Source organism: Diadema antillarum, unplaced genomic scaffold (genome assembly GCF_040938485.1).
Source record: "Diadema antillarum isolate AM-2024a unplaced genomic scaffold, OU_Dant_1.0 seq00000293_RagTag, whole genome shotgun sequence".
Classification (NCBI taxonomy): Eukaryota; Metazoa; Echinodermata; class Echinoidea; order Diadematoida; family Diadematidae; genus Diadema; species Diadema antillarum.
This window is the reverse complement of record NW_027271319.1, coordinates 1-19,799: the sequence shown is the minus strand read 5'-3', so window position 1 is coordinate 19,799 and position 19,799 is coordinate 1. Positions and strand designations below refer to the sequence as shown.

The window sequence follows — 19,799 nt, the reverse complement described above, 5'->3', positions numbered from 1 at the left end:
AAAGCTTGCAATTATATAACCTTATAAAATAGCTGGAAGAAATACATTGTACATGTAATTTCCCTTGTAAATGCACCACAACATCCAGCAAGGACCAAACTAAAAAAAAAGAAGTAACATTTCATCAAAATTGTGACTGGGCATTTGGCCTACAAACATAAGAAAAATCATGTGAAAATCCAATAGTTTTTATGGCAAAACTGGCAGTATTCTGTCAAAAAAAAAGGGGGGGGGGGAATGCCAAAAGTAATAGCCAACTACCCCGGCCAAAATTCAACTTGGTGGAAGATGAAGAGTGCATTCAAAAGAGGCCCTATAGGAAATATGATTACAGTCAAACCTGCTCTCGAGATCATCTGCCCCTGCTGACCACATAGAAATCCGACCCCACAGAGAACATATCTAGGTTAATCCGTTGAGGACGAGTCCCGAGTATACTCGGGCAAGCGTCTATGGGAAATGCGTGTTGTAGGAAAATCAAACCATCCTCAACGGGTTAAGAACATGTGTATAGCAACCACCTACCCAACATGGCCAGCAAATACACATTTGTTTTCTGCTGGACAATCATAAAACTGTGCACAATGATCACTGAATCCTTCGAGGATATCAACAGCTCGCCAGTCTTCTCCGTCTTTTTTTTTGGCAAGAAAGCATCAGAAAACACAAAGCCAGCAGCTTTTCTTACACCATCTAATCCACTGGCCCTATTCAAGGCTGGCAAACAATATCTTTTTCTGGGCTCACATCCCTGTTATAGTGTTGGTAGTGAATTAATCAAAATGGTTAATATCTATCACAGAAATTTAGGTCAAACAGAATATGTTTTGAGGTTGGAAAATACTTGAGATGTAAACATATGACATGTACATACAAGAGACAGCACAAAAGATGACGGCAGTCAAGCAATACTTGCATTTGTTCATGATTTCATATTGATGTGTACAATTATGGTATGTAGCATCATGGCGTACGTGTAATCATATAAGACAATGAAAATACTCAGTACTACAATGGCTACAGCACTGACCCTGTCTTAAATGGCCATCTGTCTTAAATGGCCATCCGTCCGTAATGACCACATTTCTCGTTTCTCTTGAGTGGTTGCTGTAGACAAGTTTGACTGAACTTGCTTTCAAATTCACTCTTGGTAAGTACTACTGCTTCTCTCTCTCCAGAATCTCAAGAACGTCCGATCTATCCACCTTTACAGCCCAGTCATACAGGTTCGAAACCGTCACGTTCTTGGTCTTCCATGAATTGAAAAACTGCACCGCCGGTACCTCTCTCATGCTGTTCGATTGTAGCTCTTCGATTTGAGAGATGGTGAAACCAGCACTATCGGCGAGATGTTTCCAGTCGTATACACCTGCCAAACGACAGAAAGGGGACTGATCCGTATATCTTACATCCTTTGTTTTAAAGTAGGATTGTACAATACAGTCAAACCTGTCTATAGCGGCCACCCAAGGGAGACAGAAAAAGTGGCCGTTATAGACAGGTGGCCGCTATAGACAGGTAATCCAACTTTGTGTGCATTGCTTACATGTACACGTATCATCGTTGTATCCTTACATGTACATGTACATGTATGTGTGTACGTATGCACACACCGTGTGTTTCATGCATTTAACCATGCCGGTGTATATGAAATTGTTGCACAGTATAGTATCGATGTGTATTGTCGTGAAGAAAGCTGAACAAAAGTGCATTATTATGACTGAATGAGGGATGAATGCAGCGATGGCGATCACTGAACGTTGCCCGCATGGCTACAAAGCAGAAAAACACGCTGAATTATCGGCTCGGCCACAGTTTTTCATGAATACCAAAGTCATGCAATAAAAATTAGGGTGATATTTTGTAGGATCCCCATCCACTGACAGTGAGTTCCTGAATATCTGTGTTTAAAGGGATTGACAATCATTACAGCCACTCACAATGGGGAAGGTGGGAGTTACAGAACAAAGCATTGTAAAGATTGATTGATTGATTGATTGATTGATTGATTGATTGATTGATTGATTGATTGATTGATTGATTGATTGATTGATTGATTGATTGATTACCACTGGTATTAAAAAAAAATGGCTGATTGACTAACTTATTGATGGATCGATGATATGATTGATATATTGAGGGATTGATTGACTGACTGATTGATTGATTGATGGATGGATGGATTGGTTGGTTGATTGAAGTTGGTTTATTATGTGACACTGATAAACAGTAATTGATGCTGTCTTTTCCTCAATAATCATAGATATAGATTATAGATTCATCAATAATTGTCATTAAGAAGTCAGGTTATGTGAAAGTGGACACAAATTTCATGGTAATGGGTTTTAGAGTCTCTGCGATCTGATTGGTCAATTATCATTCATTGAGTTTTTACTGATCTACACTGAGTTTTAATTAAATTAGAAATCTTTTCTTTTTTTTTCGCCAATGTGTGGATGATAGAAGTCCCGATAGGAGATGGCCGGATAATTGAGGTCAAACTGAAGGTGCAAATTTAGGAAACTGGACAATTGGTGAGGGAATGTACATCTTCATGTACTCAGATATATAGGAATTCTAGAAGAGGAACAAAACGAAATCACTATATAAAAAACTATCACAGTGAGCACTTCCTTACAGCATATATTGAAAAGAAAAAATAGTAAACTAGGACACTACTCATGATATTCTCAATGAACTTACCTCCAATATTGAGCTTTCTTGCCACTTCATTCAGAACAGAATATGGCATATTCCTCAAATATGTATTTCTTGCCAAGAAAGGTCCTGCAATAGAACAGACACAGATGTGAAACCTCACTTCAACACAGACTGTTTAAATCAAACCCAGTTCAGTTTGAAGGTAAAACATAGTTATGGTAAGGGGTTTGAGAACCCGTCTTGCACCATTTCATATTTGCTTGCAATATATCGTAAGGGTCTACCAAAGAAACTTACTTGGCTGATGCAATTTGCCAGGATGATGAGAAGTTTTGGAGTATTTTGAGATTAAAAGTATAGAATAATAAAAGTTGGTATACCGACTTTTATTCCATGAAAGATCCAGGATGACTCGCAGACAACTCAGCTCAATTTCAGACAATTTAAATGCAGTTTATGATCGACATATTTTGTACATAGGCGCTCCAAAGAGGTTCTTTGATGTGCGCGTTGTATCAAGGAGGTATGATTTAATACCTCCTTGGTTGTATCAACTCAGCCCATGACTGCGACCAGCCAGCACGCAAAGCACTCCCCCAGTACAACTGTACAATTCAGACATACAACTCAGCCCTGCAGTCAAAGCGAGGCCGAGTTGTCCCCAAGTCCGAGTTAGCCTGACCCCAGTTGGGTAAGTTCTGAGACTGCAACTCCAGCAAATCTTTTGAAGTAAATTGGATCTTAGTCTGATGAATCCGACTTGGTTGATCGACTATCAGATGAGTGTCAGACATGTCGTGCGTGATCCTCATTGGACGATCTTGCCTTTTCAGATCACGTATCTCCGACATGTCTGGCACTAATCTGATAGTCGACAAAAACGAGTCGAACTAAATGAGAAAAGGGATACATTTGTACTGTTAAAGGACCTAGCTTTGCAAGCAAACACATGCTGACTATATGTTTATTTATGATACCATGTTTCTGTGTTGCTACTATAATTTACAAAAGAATATTGCATGAAAATATGCAGGTTATGCTCAGTGTGGGGGAAGGTGCATTTTAATGTCTTTTGTTAGTCACATTTATTAGTACTTTCGCAGTGATTGACAGTCTTGGTTTGGAAGTTGGTGGGGGGGGGGGGGGGTTTCATGGGCATATCCAAGCAATCTGAAAAAGCAAAAAAAAAAGAAAAGAATGTCGTAAAATATATGGCATGAAAAGAATAGATATTTATTTAGCCACATAAGTGATGTTGAGGGTAACACAAATCAACAAAAGTCAACATACATTTGTACTCCATAGGTCCTTTAAGCAAAAATTCTCAGCAAAGGATAGTATTGGGTTATGAAAGGAAAGACAAGTGAGAAAAGGGCTGTAACAGGAAGGCTGCTGCTAATAGAATTAAAATCTTTCAAACTCACCCACAACTCCATTCTTTATTTGTTCTTTCAGCTTCTGCAGGAAAGGTGTTCGTCTGAGATCCCGAAGGCAGCGGACTAGATTTTCCACACGATCCTCTGGAACATGCTCATTATGTTGCTCCAGTGTTACAGAGGACCACCCTTCCAAGATGGAGAGTAATGCACCGTTGCTTTCAACCTGGTGGCACAATGCAACAAGTGATGGTTTTGATCGCAAAACGACTTAACTCCATTCTTGTCAATTTGAGATATTTGTGATTAAACCTGCTAAAAAATAAAGAAAATTATGCGAAACTATGGGGGTATTTTAAGTTATTATTACAAGAATAATTCTTATTATGTGAGCAATAACTGAGGTACCATTGGAAATTTTTATTTCGCTCTATCAGATCTGATGGGGGATTTTAAAATGTTTTTAAAAATAAAATTGCTGTAATCTGTTTAGCAATCAATTTCTTCAAGTATTACACCACTACTTACACAGTTTTATTTGCTGATGGGTACATGTTGGCCATAAAGCATGACAATATTTTGTCACAACATGAAAGCAACTGCACAGATTTTTATCTATTTTAATGACGAAAACACAATCCCTCGACCAGTATGGACAAACACTACACCTCATGCCTTCTTGAGGAACTAGGGCAGTTTGCTCTTTTAATGTCCAAGAAAAATAGAAAGTTGTGAAATTCTCTCTGTTATCATTTTCTTCACATCTTTCTGCCTCAGAAGCATCACAAAATTGTGATAGAGATCCCATCTACGAAAGGCAGCATATGGAATTAAACAAAAACAAAATGAAATGCATTAGGGCTGAACTGATGTTTATCCTTTCAAAGATATATCTGCATTCACTAAATTCATACCATATGTTTGGGGAGACTTCTCCCTTAACTGGATAATAACAAAAGTTGACAATTACATTCATGCTTAGTTACTGTTTCCACTTGTCATAGTTTTGTTATTACAGTGAAACCCCATTATAACGAGGTCCGTGGGACCGGCGATATTACCTCGTTATAACTGATACCTCGTTATAACCGTACGCATCAAAAACAAAGAAAAACATAAGCATGACGTCATATATGCCCATCAATCAAACTTAAGAACGTCCTTTGCGTTGTTATTACACAATTATGGATCGTTATAATGAAGAGAATTTAAGGGAAATTATTTGTGAATTGATAAAAAAAAAGACGAACAAAGTAGGGGTTGAAATGCATTAATTCTTTATTTTTCTTCCAAATGTCTCATTGCATAATAGTTGTTCATACGTTCTTGAGAAGTAGGCCTACTCGGCAGGATCATATTCGTGATTCTTTCTACACCTATCTCTTCCTCTTGTATTGAACCATTCTGAAAGAATGATGTTTTTTCGTTTGTGAAATGCAGTGTAAAATGACAATGAACAAAAAAATCAGATTGTATAAAATGCGCTTGTTAAGTTTTTTTCAAGCGCAAAAAGAGTAGAAACACACGTTGTTTACCATAACTTGCGATGTATTTTACGCTGTTTTTGCCCAACGGGTATGCGATGATTTCATGAATCATTTCGGCTGTAATCATATACAATGTATGATCGTTGCGCCCGAAGAGATCAAAAATGCGTTCTTTATTTTCTTCCGAAAATCTTTTCGCGTTTCGCGTTTCTACTTCCGTTCTTGAAAAATATGCAGCGGGATTGAATTTGGAATTGATTTTTTTTTTTCGCAAAGCTGTACCTGTTGGTGCCCAGCGGAAATGCGATGATTTCATGCGTTATTTTGGCTGTAATTATATGATCGTTGCGCCCGAAGGGATTAAAATACGTTCTTTATTTTTTCCGAAAATCTTTTCGCGTTTTGTACTTCTCCGTTCTTGAAAAATATGCAGCGGGATTGAATTTGGAATTGATCCTTTCTACGCAGAGCTGTACTTGTTGGTGCCCAGCGGGAATGCGATGATTTAACCCATTCTGTACGGGAACCTGGTAGCCTGCATATTAAGTCTATGGGCATTTCAGAATTCAGTATGGAACAGGTTAATAAATCATTTTGGCTGTATGATCATTGCGCCGGAAGGGATTAAAAAATATGCGTTCTTTGTTTTCTTCCGAAAATCTCTTCGCGTTTTGTACATCCGTTCTTGAAAAATGTGGGCCAGGATTAAATGTGGAAGATTGTGATTCTTTTTACGGAAATCTGTACCAGTTGGTGCCCAGCAGGAATGCGATGATTTCATTACCAGGTAATAATTTCGGCTGTAATCCTATAGGTAGTATGATCGTTGCACCCGAACCTTTTTTACTTTCTTCCGAGAATCTCTTCACGTTTTGTACATCCATTTTTGAAAAATATTTGACAGGATTGAATTTGAAAGGTTGTGATCCTTTTTACACAAATCTGTACCTGTTGGTGCCCAGTGGGAATGCGATGATTTCGTGAATCATTTCGGCCGTCATGGCTGTAGTCCTATACAATATAATAATGATCGTTGCGCTAGAAGGGATTTAAAATGCGTTCTTTATTTTCTTCCAAATATCTCTTCGCATTTTGTACATCCGTTCTTGAAAAATATGCGACAGGATTGACTTTTGGAAGGTCGTGATTCTTTTTACACAAATCTGTACCTCATAGACCATTCTGAAAGAAAGAAAAATCTTCATAGTGAATTGCAGTGTTACTAGAGTTATCGATAATGAACAAACCCAGAGCTATTCAAACTGTTAAATGCGTTTTTTCTTTTCTGAACACCGACGCAATTGAAAGTAGATTAACAAGCGTTATTCAACTATTTTATGCTACTGCCACCGGACGCGTATCTCACGAAAAAAGGAAATGGAATGATTTTATTCAATAACTTAGTATAATAGGAACATCGGAAGGTATTTTTGTGTTTTATTGCGTGGTTTAGAAGAAAACACGGACAGAAAGGTACTCCGCAAAACGGGAAAGAGACTTGGATAGCGTGAATTTTGTTTTCAATGTTTCGTTTGTCGCGTGTTTGAAAGCGGCAAGTTAAGAAAATGGAACCTCGTTATATCCGATCAAATTGCTTATGTTTTTCTTTATCATGATGCACCGAAATTGTCCTTGTTATAACCGGAATCTCGTTATAACCGAACTCGTTATAACCAATTAGTTCCACCATAGGTTTACACGCGAAGGAAAACGGGACCGACGCCGTCACCTCATTATAAGCGGTTCCTCGTTATAACCGAACTCGTTATAACGGGGTTTCACTGTACAAGTGTACTACACTAATTGGCATCAGCATCCACATTATGGTCAAGTACGTTGTTAGCACTGAGTGGATACAAAGAGTATAAAGGTCTTTAACCTTCTCTCAAGAATTTTGAACTTTGTGTCAGCACTATGTGAGAAGAAAATTATGGGGAAAGATGACACTTCATGCACTTTGCTCTCTGTGTCCATGTTGATAGTTAAGTATCAATCTGAACTTAAATTATCTTAAACCTACATCATTAATTGTGCCCTCTAACGTTAGATTGTAAATGTAGTTCCTAACAATATCACGCACTGCACTCCTCTTTAATATGTTGGGTACTTTGCCAGTCAAGAGCACACAAAACAACCAAACAAACGATCAACCAAAGCATAAAACAAGATTCAATTCACTTACGGAGCGGAAGCTTGACAGTTGGGACTCGTTCCAGGATGACATGGCCTTCACAAATTTTTGGACCTCAGGCCTTGACAGGGCAGTTTCATCCCGCGTAAGAGCTGTCAGTTGGTGGAGGTTTCTCGGAAGCACAAGATGTGGTGCCAGGGCCTTTTCAAATTTGTTCTGCGCCACCGGAAGAACGGGTTCAGCTTAAAATGAAATGTAGAGTGAAATTAAGATATCCCTTCACATTCCAAAGTCAAAGATCAAATTACACACACACACACACACACACACACACACAAAGTCAAAGGCACTGAAAGGGTAGCTGTATACACAAAGAAACACACAAACTGTGACAAATTTAAAATCAGAGAATAATTTTGGAATATTTTTGAGTGTGCAGACTGGCGTGCCTGAACATTGCTGTTTGCGGTATATTCAAATATATCCAGCATTCAGTACTGCACCGAATAAAACAACACTCTCATTTAATGGTGGCATTAATGCAATGGAGACTTTAAAAACTATGTGTTACCAGCACTTGTATTTCATCAAATGTAGTCAGACATTACACATCCCTAAATCCACCAGGACTAAAAGCATACATTTATGGTCAGAGGCCGATTACAGGATACAGTGCACTTCCGTTATAACGAAATGCTCGGGACCGGCAGTTTTCTTTTGTTATAACGAAATTTCGTTATAACCGAACTAATACGATATATAGCGAAAACAAGGAAACCACGTATATATATCATATTCTGCTTGCTGAATACTCATCATACACTGCAAAGCTATGTGAAATGTGATGGGATAACTGTATTACAATAATAAACGCAAGTTCCCCTCAGAAACTGTGCGTGACACAAGGAGCGAACACACAGTGGTGTGAAGCGTTCACCCATGCAGAGACGCTATAAATTCTTGTTCCGCTACGTATTTTCGAAAGCAATTCGCATTTCGTTATAACGGAGCACATTTCTTTTGTTTTTCTTTGTCTGTGGCGCTCGGAAAAGACTTCGTTATAACGGAAACTTCGCTATAACCGTGTTCGTTATAAGCGAATTTTATACCATAGACTTTAATGGTGATAATTTTGGAACCAGAAGATTTATTTCGTTATAACGAAATTTTGTTATAACCGTGTTCGTTGTAACCGGAGTGCACTGTATTGGTCTTTCCTGTGATATAGGGCCTAATGCAGGTGAAAATCTGCCAACAAACCCTGCAGAAAGTATCCCGTTAAGAGTAGCATCAATCCTTTCCAATAGTAATGAGTACAATGCGCCCTCAACTTGCTTGTAAAATTTCTTTTAATCTGATATACTCTTCACGATTGATTACTAATTGTCTTTGAATTCTCTTCTTGGTCCATAAACACAAAAGTATGATTCAGTACTCTTCTGCAGACCCTTAGCTTCAAGCCAAGATTCTCTAGCTTTCTCATATCATCATATGCATCAGATTTTCAGATTCGATTATCTAATCATTGCAGAACAAGAAAATCAAATTTTGATGAGTGATATACGATTTTTTTAAAGCTATATATCTCCTATTTCAACATTAGATAATTCAAACTCCAGAACTAGAAAATTTTTGTTGGTTTCGGAATGCTATGGTCACAAGAGTACCTCTTTTCGATTGCAGAGGTTCCAGGCCAAATTTAGAGCAGAAATCTTCCGCCACGCTGCGCAGTCCCACATTTGACAGCTTCTTGAGGAGCTTCTTGATTCCAGCACTGTGGGTCCCTAGAGCCTGTATGCCCTTTCTGATCCCTTGAATGCGTTGGTCACGGGGGAGGGGAAACTCTGCCTCGAGGTCTTGAAGGTCGACTTCGGACAGGTCGAATTCTCGCAGCAAGTTTTTGCTCTGGTCCCCCGGCAAGATCTTCCCCGCCAAGAAGCGGGCGTATTCATCCAGTTTTTCCTGAAACAAATAAATCACATATTGCTCACATCCTTGCATGCATTATATATATAAGAATTGATGTAAAACATCAATGGTCTACGAGAAACAAATGACGAAATGACGAAATATAGTCTACTCATAAATGTTGGCCAGGCCAGGGCTGTTTGCACTTTTGTTGATAAGAAGCCCACTGCAGTGCTTTCATTCTGAAATGAAAAACTCTCTAAAACAGTATTGAGACTGTGGAATGCATGCATGTCATTATAAAGCATAAATAGACAATAAAAGATAAAATTTACAAACATTTACAAGCAAGTCCCATTTTAGTGAAGTCTTCGGGACCAGCAGTTTCCTTTCTGTCAACTGAAATTTTGTTCTAGTGGAACAGTAATGTACAAAGAGACATCTGGATGATAATTTGGGGACCTGAATTTCAATACTTTGTTGTAACTCTTATAACAGGAGTGCACTGTACCTGATAAGTTCCAAAAAGGCCACCACATATTTCTTGTGTCTCTCTTCACAGAAATAATGGTCATGCTGTGAACACATTATTTACATATGTTTTAAAAGCAAAACAGGGAAAGAGAAATCCTTCTTTTCTTGGAAGTCCCCTTCAAAAGCATTTTGGCATAAAAACCAATTGCGAGGTGATGATGTCACTGCTTCTTCAAATTTGTAATTGTTCAGTGAGGAAAGATAAAACTTAAAATTTTGTCACTCCCCTGCCATACTGTACAGCTAGAAATATCTATGTGCATTTCAATCTTGCCTATTTTGCAAGAGCCAAAATTAAGAGGCAAAATGAAATGGACACAAAGGTTCTTATCTACACTATATTCATTGAATGCCAGTGGCATTTTGCGAAGATTTAACGCCATGAAAAAATGCCGTCAGCTCAAATTCTCAAATTTATGCCACAAAAACATCTTGCATTAATTACAGTATGTCTGAGTTTAGGAAACTTCTATCTTTCTGCATTTATGAATACACTCAAGCCAACTTGAAGATGAGGTGCATTAGCATTACTGTGGTATCATATACCACAGTAATTGGTTGGGACCATTATCATTGTCAAAATGCCACAGTAATATCAGTAGATTTACTTGGCAATGTTCTCATTCATGGTTTAGTATGGTATTTCAGGTAAGCACTGCATACGTGCATATCTCCTACAGGAAAAAAGGCAGAAGGGTGTCAGAGCACATGAGAAAAACACCATTGCACAATCGGCGATAATTAATGACAAGATTCACATTAGAATTGTACATTGTATTGTATGTTGTGGTGTATTTTGCCAAGTATTTGCATAACATTATAATGTATAAGCTGTAATTTTTGCAAGGGTTTAATCTTCATAAATTTCGTGAATCACAATTCGATAGCAAATTTAACAACATGCAAAAATGTTGCCATGTGCTAGGGGAAAAGTGCATTAATCATAGCGTCAGTGTCAATTTGCTAAAACAACATCTCACGAAAATGTCTGTAACCTCCTCATCTGCAAAGATATTATGTATGCGGAAATTGCAGGTTATGCAGTAAATTACCATGTACAGTGGCGGATCCAGAGAGGGCGCAATCGGCGCAAGCCCCCCCCCCCCTTTATTTTTTGTTAAAAATACAAGAAATAAAAAAAAAAAAAATGAAATAAAACCCGGGAGTTTCACCAGAAATGTTAGTTGCACCCCCCCCCCCCCCCTTTACAGAATTCCTGGATCTGCCCCTGATGTACAAGTGCTAAATGCCGCAGTATTTCATCATCACTGTGAATGCATCTACAACGTAGTGTAGAATTGTACTTTTAATGTGAAACATGGTCTGAGAGAAAAGGTATCATATTAATCTCACCTGATTCGATCTAGCACTGCTGCTGGTGTGTTCATCATGCCCACTATCACTGTTGCCATGGTAACTGCTTCCGGTTGTGGGAGGGTGTTCAATGGCACCTCCAATAGATGGGGTACAAGTACCTGAGGGTGGGGTCCTCTGTGCTGTCATTGTTGGGTTCAATATATTTGCTTGTTGTGCCACGGTACTGCTGTTCCTGGAAATATCTGTCGCACTGCTCGTTACTCCTGAAATAGACGACAGAAAAAACACAAAGATCATGCATTGATCAGGAAATTGCTAACCAACTTAGAAAATGCTGCAAAACATTTTGAAGCTGCCCAAAATACTGGTTCTACTTGTCCATGTCATGACTCAGACTAGGGAAGAATTGTGGATTGATTTCACGGACATTGGTTTACCATGAATGTATTTAAACACGCATATTGTCAAAATGCCTCAATACCAAAATCAAGAACAGCTCAATGAAAGAGAATTTAAACATCTCTTGTGAGGAAAACTCTTGTCAAAAAAACAGTTGATCAATTTCTAGGCTGACCTAGGCCTGACATTTTATGTGATAAACTATTGGGGCATCACTGATATATCTACCTAGAAGTGACTTGTGTGCTTGTTTGTTTGTTTTTGAGCTTGTACCATCAAAATAAAGAATGTGAATTTAAATGGTATACAAACCAGAACGTGACTAACATAGTGTGTCGAATTAAAAAGTTGGTGATCGGGAAGCAGTAATATGCATGGTGGCTGAGCACATGTGACCTACAAAAAGTAAGAAAACAATCCCTCCTTTGGTTCTGGTGCACAACATGTCATCATATCATTGACAAAATCCAATGCACTTGAAAAAGGTATGTGCAAACATACCTACTCAAAAATATAGACAGGGGCAGTATGAATACTGGTATGGCAAATTTACCCTTCATCTCATCAATATTGTGTGTTTAAGAATTTTCTTGGCACACTGGGAAAATCAAAACAAAAATAAGTTCAGCTTGCACAGTATACTGGACTAATATTGCTGACTACATTGTTGTATGTGTGAAATCTAGTCCCAACTCCCAAGACATTTAACCCATTCCATACTAGGTACTTCCGGACAGTGAGTGAAATGCTAACGGTATGGGGTTTCCTGTATCAATTGGCAGTCAAATCAAACAAAGGCTTTAAAGGGGAAAAAAAGTTCTTCAACACACCTGCAGTTTCCTGCACACCACTGTGCACTGGGTTGCCTGTTGGGACTCTACGGGAAGACACTCTCTGAGCAGCAAGCTCCTGCTTCAGGGCTGCATTCTCTGACTCTAGATCATTTATCCTCTGAATAAGACGCTGAATCTGGTTTGTTGCGGCCAGACTGGATCCCTGCAAGCTAACTGCAGCAGCCCTCGCTGCGGCCAGGAGATCTCCGGCTCCGTCACCCCCAGCACCACTATCAGGCTGGCGGCCTTGGAGGGTGTGAGGGCGTGTGTCGACATTCGGGTCCAGCATTGTCCATGCTCCCTGACGATCCGGGTTGTGCCCTTGCCCCATGCTCGTCATGATGGTGTCTTTCTCCACCTGACTAGCAAGAGCTCCTGCGGGAACTTGTGCCACATCCATGTTGTCTTTTTGTTCCATATTGTCTATTATTCCTATGTAGAACAATACCAAAGTATAAATATATTTTAGTGACAGACAGAACTGAAAATTGTATTGCTATGATTCCCCTTCCCAATGTTGTAAACCAGGTTAATGATGACGCTGACGATGCCAGTCTCCATGAGTTGAAATTGCAATGATTTATTGAGCAAATCAGACAGTCTAAACTCCGCACTATCCTCAGCTACATGTCGCGGGTAAAAAAACAAATACAGAGTAAATAACAAATACAGGCCTATTAACTATTCAACATAGCAGCGCTCGTAGAGAATACACTGTATGTTCATTCTCTCTCAAGTGAAAAGTCAAAGTCAAGAATCAAATCTGCGTCATTATTCACATGAAAAATAAAAGTTGCGTTGTGCCCATGCCAACCACACGCACACTGCGCCATTGGCATGGACACAACGCGCCTCAACGCAATGACGCAACAATAACATACCGCATATCTCCATTTACCACAAACTTCCCCGCGATTATATAACACAACCATGGGTTATATAATCCCAATTGCATCATATCATTTTCATAACATTATACATAATAATACATAACAAAAAATTCCCCGCTCTTCATGTCAAATCATTACACTTTACAGCAATTTCATATAAGAGCGGATTAACAGCACATAATGCTATACAAAAATATACTTCAGGAAAGCGTGTGTGTTCCCCGCTTTTCCAGTCAAATATACAAACGTCGAAATACTACAAAATTGAACTTTATACATGAAATCTGCCAAGAGCTGAAACTCTTGAATCTTCCAAATTTACAGTAAATCATACAAACTCATATTTGATACATGGCATAAATGTTCCGCGCCAAGAGAATAACACATCAATATGTTACAATTTTCTTCAGTTCCGTTTCGATGTAGAACTCAGCGGTCCCACATTGTCAGTTATGTACAGAATATCCGAGAAAACAATGCATAAAAACCCGTCAAACATGCCGTAACAGAACATGTTCTATACATTGTATACATCAATGTGTATAGTTCAAATTTATCGAGACGCAATATATAGACAAGTCTCGTAATACACATGCCAAATGCATACAACACAACAACTTCCCCGCGATTATATCATACGACCCGTATGATAATACTCTATTTTCTAAAAGTAATATTTCTCAATGAATCAATATAACACATATCACGAAATGCAACATTCAAAACAAAGTGAAGTCACGGAATGTTAGAATTCACTACTAACAAAAATGAGCTTCCCCGCTTTAAGTGTCATATCGTCACAGTCAACAATTTGCTCATTGACAAAACTTCACACAAAAGGGATCATTCAAACATGAATTCTCGACCAACTATCTCATTATCAAAAGTTCCTGAATCGCCGAACAACTACTAATATTGTCAGAATGCCATATGTTGCTCAACTTCCAACAAAACAATGAAAACAATGGCTATAGTTCCTTCATTTTTTCACGTAGTAGTGATTTCAAATACTTTCTTATCACTATTCCAATATCTCATAAAACTTCTTATGAATCACATATCAATTACAATAACCATATTATTTTGAGAATCATTTCTCGCATTGATATTGCATCTCTGAATGCGCATAGTTCCTAATTCCATTGCTACTTGAGATGGTACACAAGTTTCAGCTGCAGTCATGAACGTATACACTGTAAGCGAATCAACTCACAACAAATTCCATGAACGGACAGCGGATTTCTAACCTGCAGCGACCAACCCCAAATCCGGTCTCCAATTTGACTCCCAGGGGCCCCATACCGTTCCCTGAACATGACATCCATGTTTCCACATGTTACAGTTACGTATGCATGCCTCCCTTGTTGTTACATTATTGACAACAATGTCACCATGAGAAATATTCTCCCCTTTTGAAATTGACCGCTCCTTTGGCGCTAAGTGAGTGCTCAGTGGCTGCACTTTTGCATGCTTTTGGACATCCTGACCTTCATGTGATAATTCGGGACCCCTCTCGGTACCCTCTCCCACAGGTTTTGCTATTAGAAGCACCCCAGCATCTAAATCCTTTGCATCAACCTGTTTATCACATGACTCATGTCCATGTCCCTCAGCATCAATTTCTGCACCACCCTCATCTACATCAACGCAACCCAGAATCTGCGATCCCCCATTCAAAAGAGTAGATACGGCATCCTCCTTCTCCTGTCCAGCTGTATCTGAGGAGAGATCTAGCTGCTGAGCAACCGGGTCAGTGAACACTCCTTGTGTTCCAGCATCAGCACTCCCAATTTTCAGCCCATCTCCCTCTAGCATACAATCTTCACGGAGAACTAACAGTGCTTCTCTCCTAAGCACTTCAAATCGGCCTCCCCTATTTCTCATGTGCAAACGCCTTAGCAAAATTCGTTCTCTCTCATCCCGTGTTCCACTGACAAACTGATTTGACAGAGCTTCATCCCTAAGCTGCCTCAAAGCCGCAGCTTCCTTCTCATCGTCTGCAGCACCTACCAATTTGGCATAAAGACGAATGAGATCCCTACTGAAGTCTGCCAAGTCTTCATTATCATGTTGTACACGATTATAGAGCAAACATCGTAAATAGTGAGAATTCTCTCGACTAAAACATAGACGGAGAGCTTTTACAATCTCTGTGAAACTCCTCCGCTTCTCGTCAGACAGACAATAAAGAATCTCCTCTCTTGCTGGCCCCGTGAGGTTGCTCACCAAAACCCAAGCCTTCTCCTCATCATTGAAATGGAAAGGTTCAATAATAAAATTGAATCCTTCCATCCAGTTAGAAAAAGGTGTTTCAGTGCCATCTTCACAATACCCACTAAACTTTTCAATCTGAGCATGGCCTAGAGCGAGATTTACACACAACCCTATTGCCTGTCGATATGATGACGAAGAGCAATCATCACTTTGCACATCCTTATAAACAAACTGTTCACACATGACTAATTACGCATTAAACTGACCAATTACGACACGCCATTTTCAAACATGACACGTAATGCCCAAATGGCATCATAGGTCAAAATCTGCCTGAAGTCCAATCGGTTTAAACGAAAGTTATCAAATACTTGTTCAGTGCGTGAGATGCCATCAGCTCCAACTGTCACATCCTGATCGATGTCCTGCTGCTCCTGTGGTACACTCGCGCTAATAGACATCTATCTACGGCAAACTCTCGATGCACCATTTGCTCCAGTCTTCAATCTGCTACCGACGAGCCTGATCATCTTGAAGTTGCCTCACAGAGTAGCGTTGCTCTACCAGGGCTGATCAACGTACACCATCAAGATCACTCCTGCATACTCCTGTCCGTTATCAAAGTGTCGTCAAAACAGCAGGTCTCCTCGGAGCGAAACGTGGATCGTTCTTCCGTCATACTCGAGGCTGTTATTCGTCGATCAGGGTTCTTCAACTGGATGAACCGTCAGAACGTCGCAATCCGCCAGGCTGTCATCATCCCACTCCTGACACCATTTGTTGTAAACCAGGTTAATGATGACGCTGACGATGCCAGTCTCCATGAGTTGAAATTGCAATGATTTATTGAGCAAATCAGACAGTCTAAACTCCGCACTATCCTCAGCTACATGTCGCGGGTAAAAAAACAAATACAGAGTAAATAACAAATACAGGCCTATTAACTATTCAACATAGCAGCGCTCGTAGAGAATACACTGTATGTTCATTCTCTCTCAAGTGAAAAGTCAAAGTCAAGAATCAAATCTGCGTCATTATTCACATGAAAAATAAAAGTTGCGTTGTGCCCATGCCAACCACACGCACACTGCGCCATTGGCATGGACACAACGCGCCTCAAGGCAATGACGCAACAATAACATACCGCATATCTCCATTTACCACACCAAGCTCAAAATAATGACTGAACCTACCAGTCATATTATGGTGACATCACTATTCAAACAATCAGTCATGACTCACGTAGCACGACCAGGCGCCAGTGTGTAAAGCACGGCGTGACACTTGTGTACAGCGACAGGACTGTGTATAGTTATCAGTCATGATGATAACACTTGTCTTAACAGCAATAATCAGTAGGCTAAAGATGTATCAGCATGATCACTTTTATTGTATAATTGGTTTCAGGTTTCATATTATTCAATTGGATTTTTGCCCTGGGCTGTTTCGCTGTTATCATTATTTTCATGACTAATGTTGTTACTATTAAATACTAATTGTAAATAGTAGGGCAGGGCAGGCCCAGGGGTTGACCGAAAGATCGGTCTGTATCTGTCCGTCGGGGAATGTTCCGCGGAGACTGCGAGCTGCGTCTGGCTTCACGGATCCCCTCCGTATGTCTACAGAGGACAGCGTTAATGGCAAAATATAAAAGAGTCCTCCGGACAGACGGATCTTTCTGTCTAGCCCAGGGGTAGTAACAACTTCACGAAATAAATCTAGATATATATATCAACAGAGAACAGAGCGAATGTCTAATGACTACGCCAGCTGACATACATCCGCTTCTGATCGAGCACTGCACAGCACAGATGACTGATGGTGCAATCTCATAGAATGTCTATAAAACTTTAGACATAACTTAAGTCAACATTTCGCGGTGAGCGTGCATTGGGCCTTTTTCCCCCCACTCGGAAGAGGTTGGAGCTGACATGATTAAATTCTACTTCTACTTCTATGGAGTATGGTGCTTCGCTCATCAAAGCCTGTTCGGCAACTGGATCGGATTAGGGTTACGGATAGCCCGACCAGACGCTGTTACTACGCTGTACAGCGACTGGGCTGTGTATAGTTAGGTTACGAAATACTCAATAAAAATAGCTGTAACCGTTACACGGATAAGATTGATTGGACTTTCCTTCAACAAAACAAAAACAAACAAAAAATCAACAATCCAAGAAGGTCCTGCTTACCTCGGCTCGGGTCCACCAGTGATCTTGGCGTCAATTTAGCTCTCCGTGTCCCTCCCTCTTCATACATACATGATGATATGTTTTAATGTATCACGTAGGCCTACTGCAACGTGGAACGGTCATGCATGAGGGCCTAGTCTAGGGGATTCTCGCGAAATTTCATTGAGCGTGCAATGCAACGCTGCCCTTGCGGGGAATCCCCACTACAGCCACTGGAAAAAACCCGCGTTTGATTGACGTGAACTGGCGTTGAGGGCGTCACCTCGTTCAATTCAGAGCGGGTTGATAGCCCGCTCTGGTTCGATTCCCCAGATTGAAAACGAATGTAAAAATTTTTGCCTTTGTTCGGTTTTCCAAGGAGGTACGAGCAGATCTTCTGACAATACGCAAAAAGCGCGATCTGAGAGAGACTGTGTTTCTTGTGTGGTATAAGCTGAGATCAGATTGCTTGGGGAGGGGGGGGGGGGGGGTGACATAATGACGATTTTCTTGCCAACAAAGCAACAACAACAACATCATCATCATCATCAACAACAACAACACTATATGTACACCAATTATTCTTCACGTTTTTTTGCTGCCATTTCTCTCTCCAAATCGGCTGAAGTATAAGCAATTAAAGAAATAAAAAAGTCTTCACATTTTGGGCTGCACCACTCCTATCCCCAAATAGGCTGAGAAGAAGAAGAAGAAGAAGAAGAAGAAGAAGAAGAAGAAGAAGAAGAAGAAGAAGAAGAAGAAGAAGAAGAAGAAGAAAGACAAAAAAAAAAAGAAAGACAAAAAAGAGCTGCAATCCAAGGACGGGAAAGCGAGTTAACCCCACCCGGGCAAATCCACCGCCACTGCATGGACTCCCGTACTGATCTTTAAAGGGAGAAAGGGGATTACCGCGTAATTCATGAGTACAATATTTAGCGTGGAGGATTGGATGCCGTTTTTAGTGGCGGATCCATAGTGCAGGAGGGGCGCATCGGGTAAATAAAAGAAATAAAAAGAAAAAAATGAAAGCGGGCGTGTGCTCCCCCTTATTTTCTTTTTTAAGAAACCATCGTCTCTTGTCAGCTGATCAAACGCGGAAGTGGAAAATAAACTGCTTTGCGCCCTCCTCCCCCTCCCCGGCTGTTACGGAATTCCTGGATCCAATAATTCCAATGACGGGTAACTTCAATAATTTAATAAAATTTATGTAGAGTTCAAACTACATGATATGGGGGGGGGTTCATTACGATTGTACTATGTCTTATTATCTTGTTTGCTTATGGATGTAGGCCTATGTATGTCACCAAAGCAATGACGAACAACTTAATGAATGGAAGAATAAATAATGTGCTGTTAGGCAGTAAAAAAGCAAACAAACATAAATTACACGAAACGGTTAAACAGTTGATGCGTTTAGTGTTTGTATCCAAATGAATGAGTTTCTAACTGTGAAAGAAACGAAAAGAAATAAAACAGGGATGAGCTATAAGGGAGGGTCTGTCCAAAGTCCACCGTTTGCTCCCAGCAGCTTGGCAAAGGGAGGTATACACATATCCTTTCATTGTGTTTTCTTGCAAAAGCAAACATGGTTCCTTTCGAAAGAAAGCGTGTGGGTAGCCACCACCAGAGGGCGGAATCCGTCATTTTATCACTACCCACACACCGAACGAAATAACTCTTAAGTTGCCACACTCATTTTAATATTTGAGAATATACCCGCTTCTCCTTGGTGCTGGAATTTAATAACGCGTCGCTGCATGCTCGGAAAGTTTTACTGTTGTTGTTCTTGTTGTCATCATTTTGTTAGGTTGTGAGACTGATACAGTAATCATTCACTGCATGTTCAAATTGACAGTGTTTCAACGATTAAAGTTAAAA

At 39.9% G+C, this 19,799-nt stretch overlaps 1 protein-coding gene across 1 annotated transcript; it reads right to left on the bottom strand.

The window, feature by feature from the left end:
• Positions 1 to 236: 236 nt before the first annotated feature.
• On the bottom strand, positions 237 to 18,011 carry LOC139730139 (uncharacterized). Its single transcript, XM_071641040.1, has 8 exons — positions 17,943 to 18,011; positions 12,644 to 13,078; positions 11,451 to 11,677; positions 9,323 to 9,617; positions 7,707 to 7,897; positions 4,086 to 4,263; positions 2,704 to 2,787; positions 237 to 1,369 (listed from the first exon to the last, which is right to left on the bottom strand). Exons 1-8 carry the CDS (start codon positions 18,007 to 18,009, stop codon positions 1,158 to 1,160), a joined length of 1,689 nt encoding a protein of 562 aa, XP_071497141.1. The 5' UTR covers positions 18,010 to 18,011; the 3' UTR covers positions 237 to 1,157.
• Between the last annotated feature and the right edge of the window lie 1,788 nt (positions 18,012 to 19,799).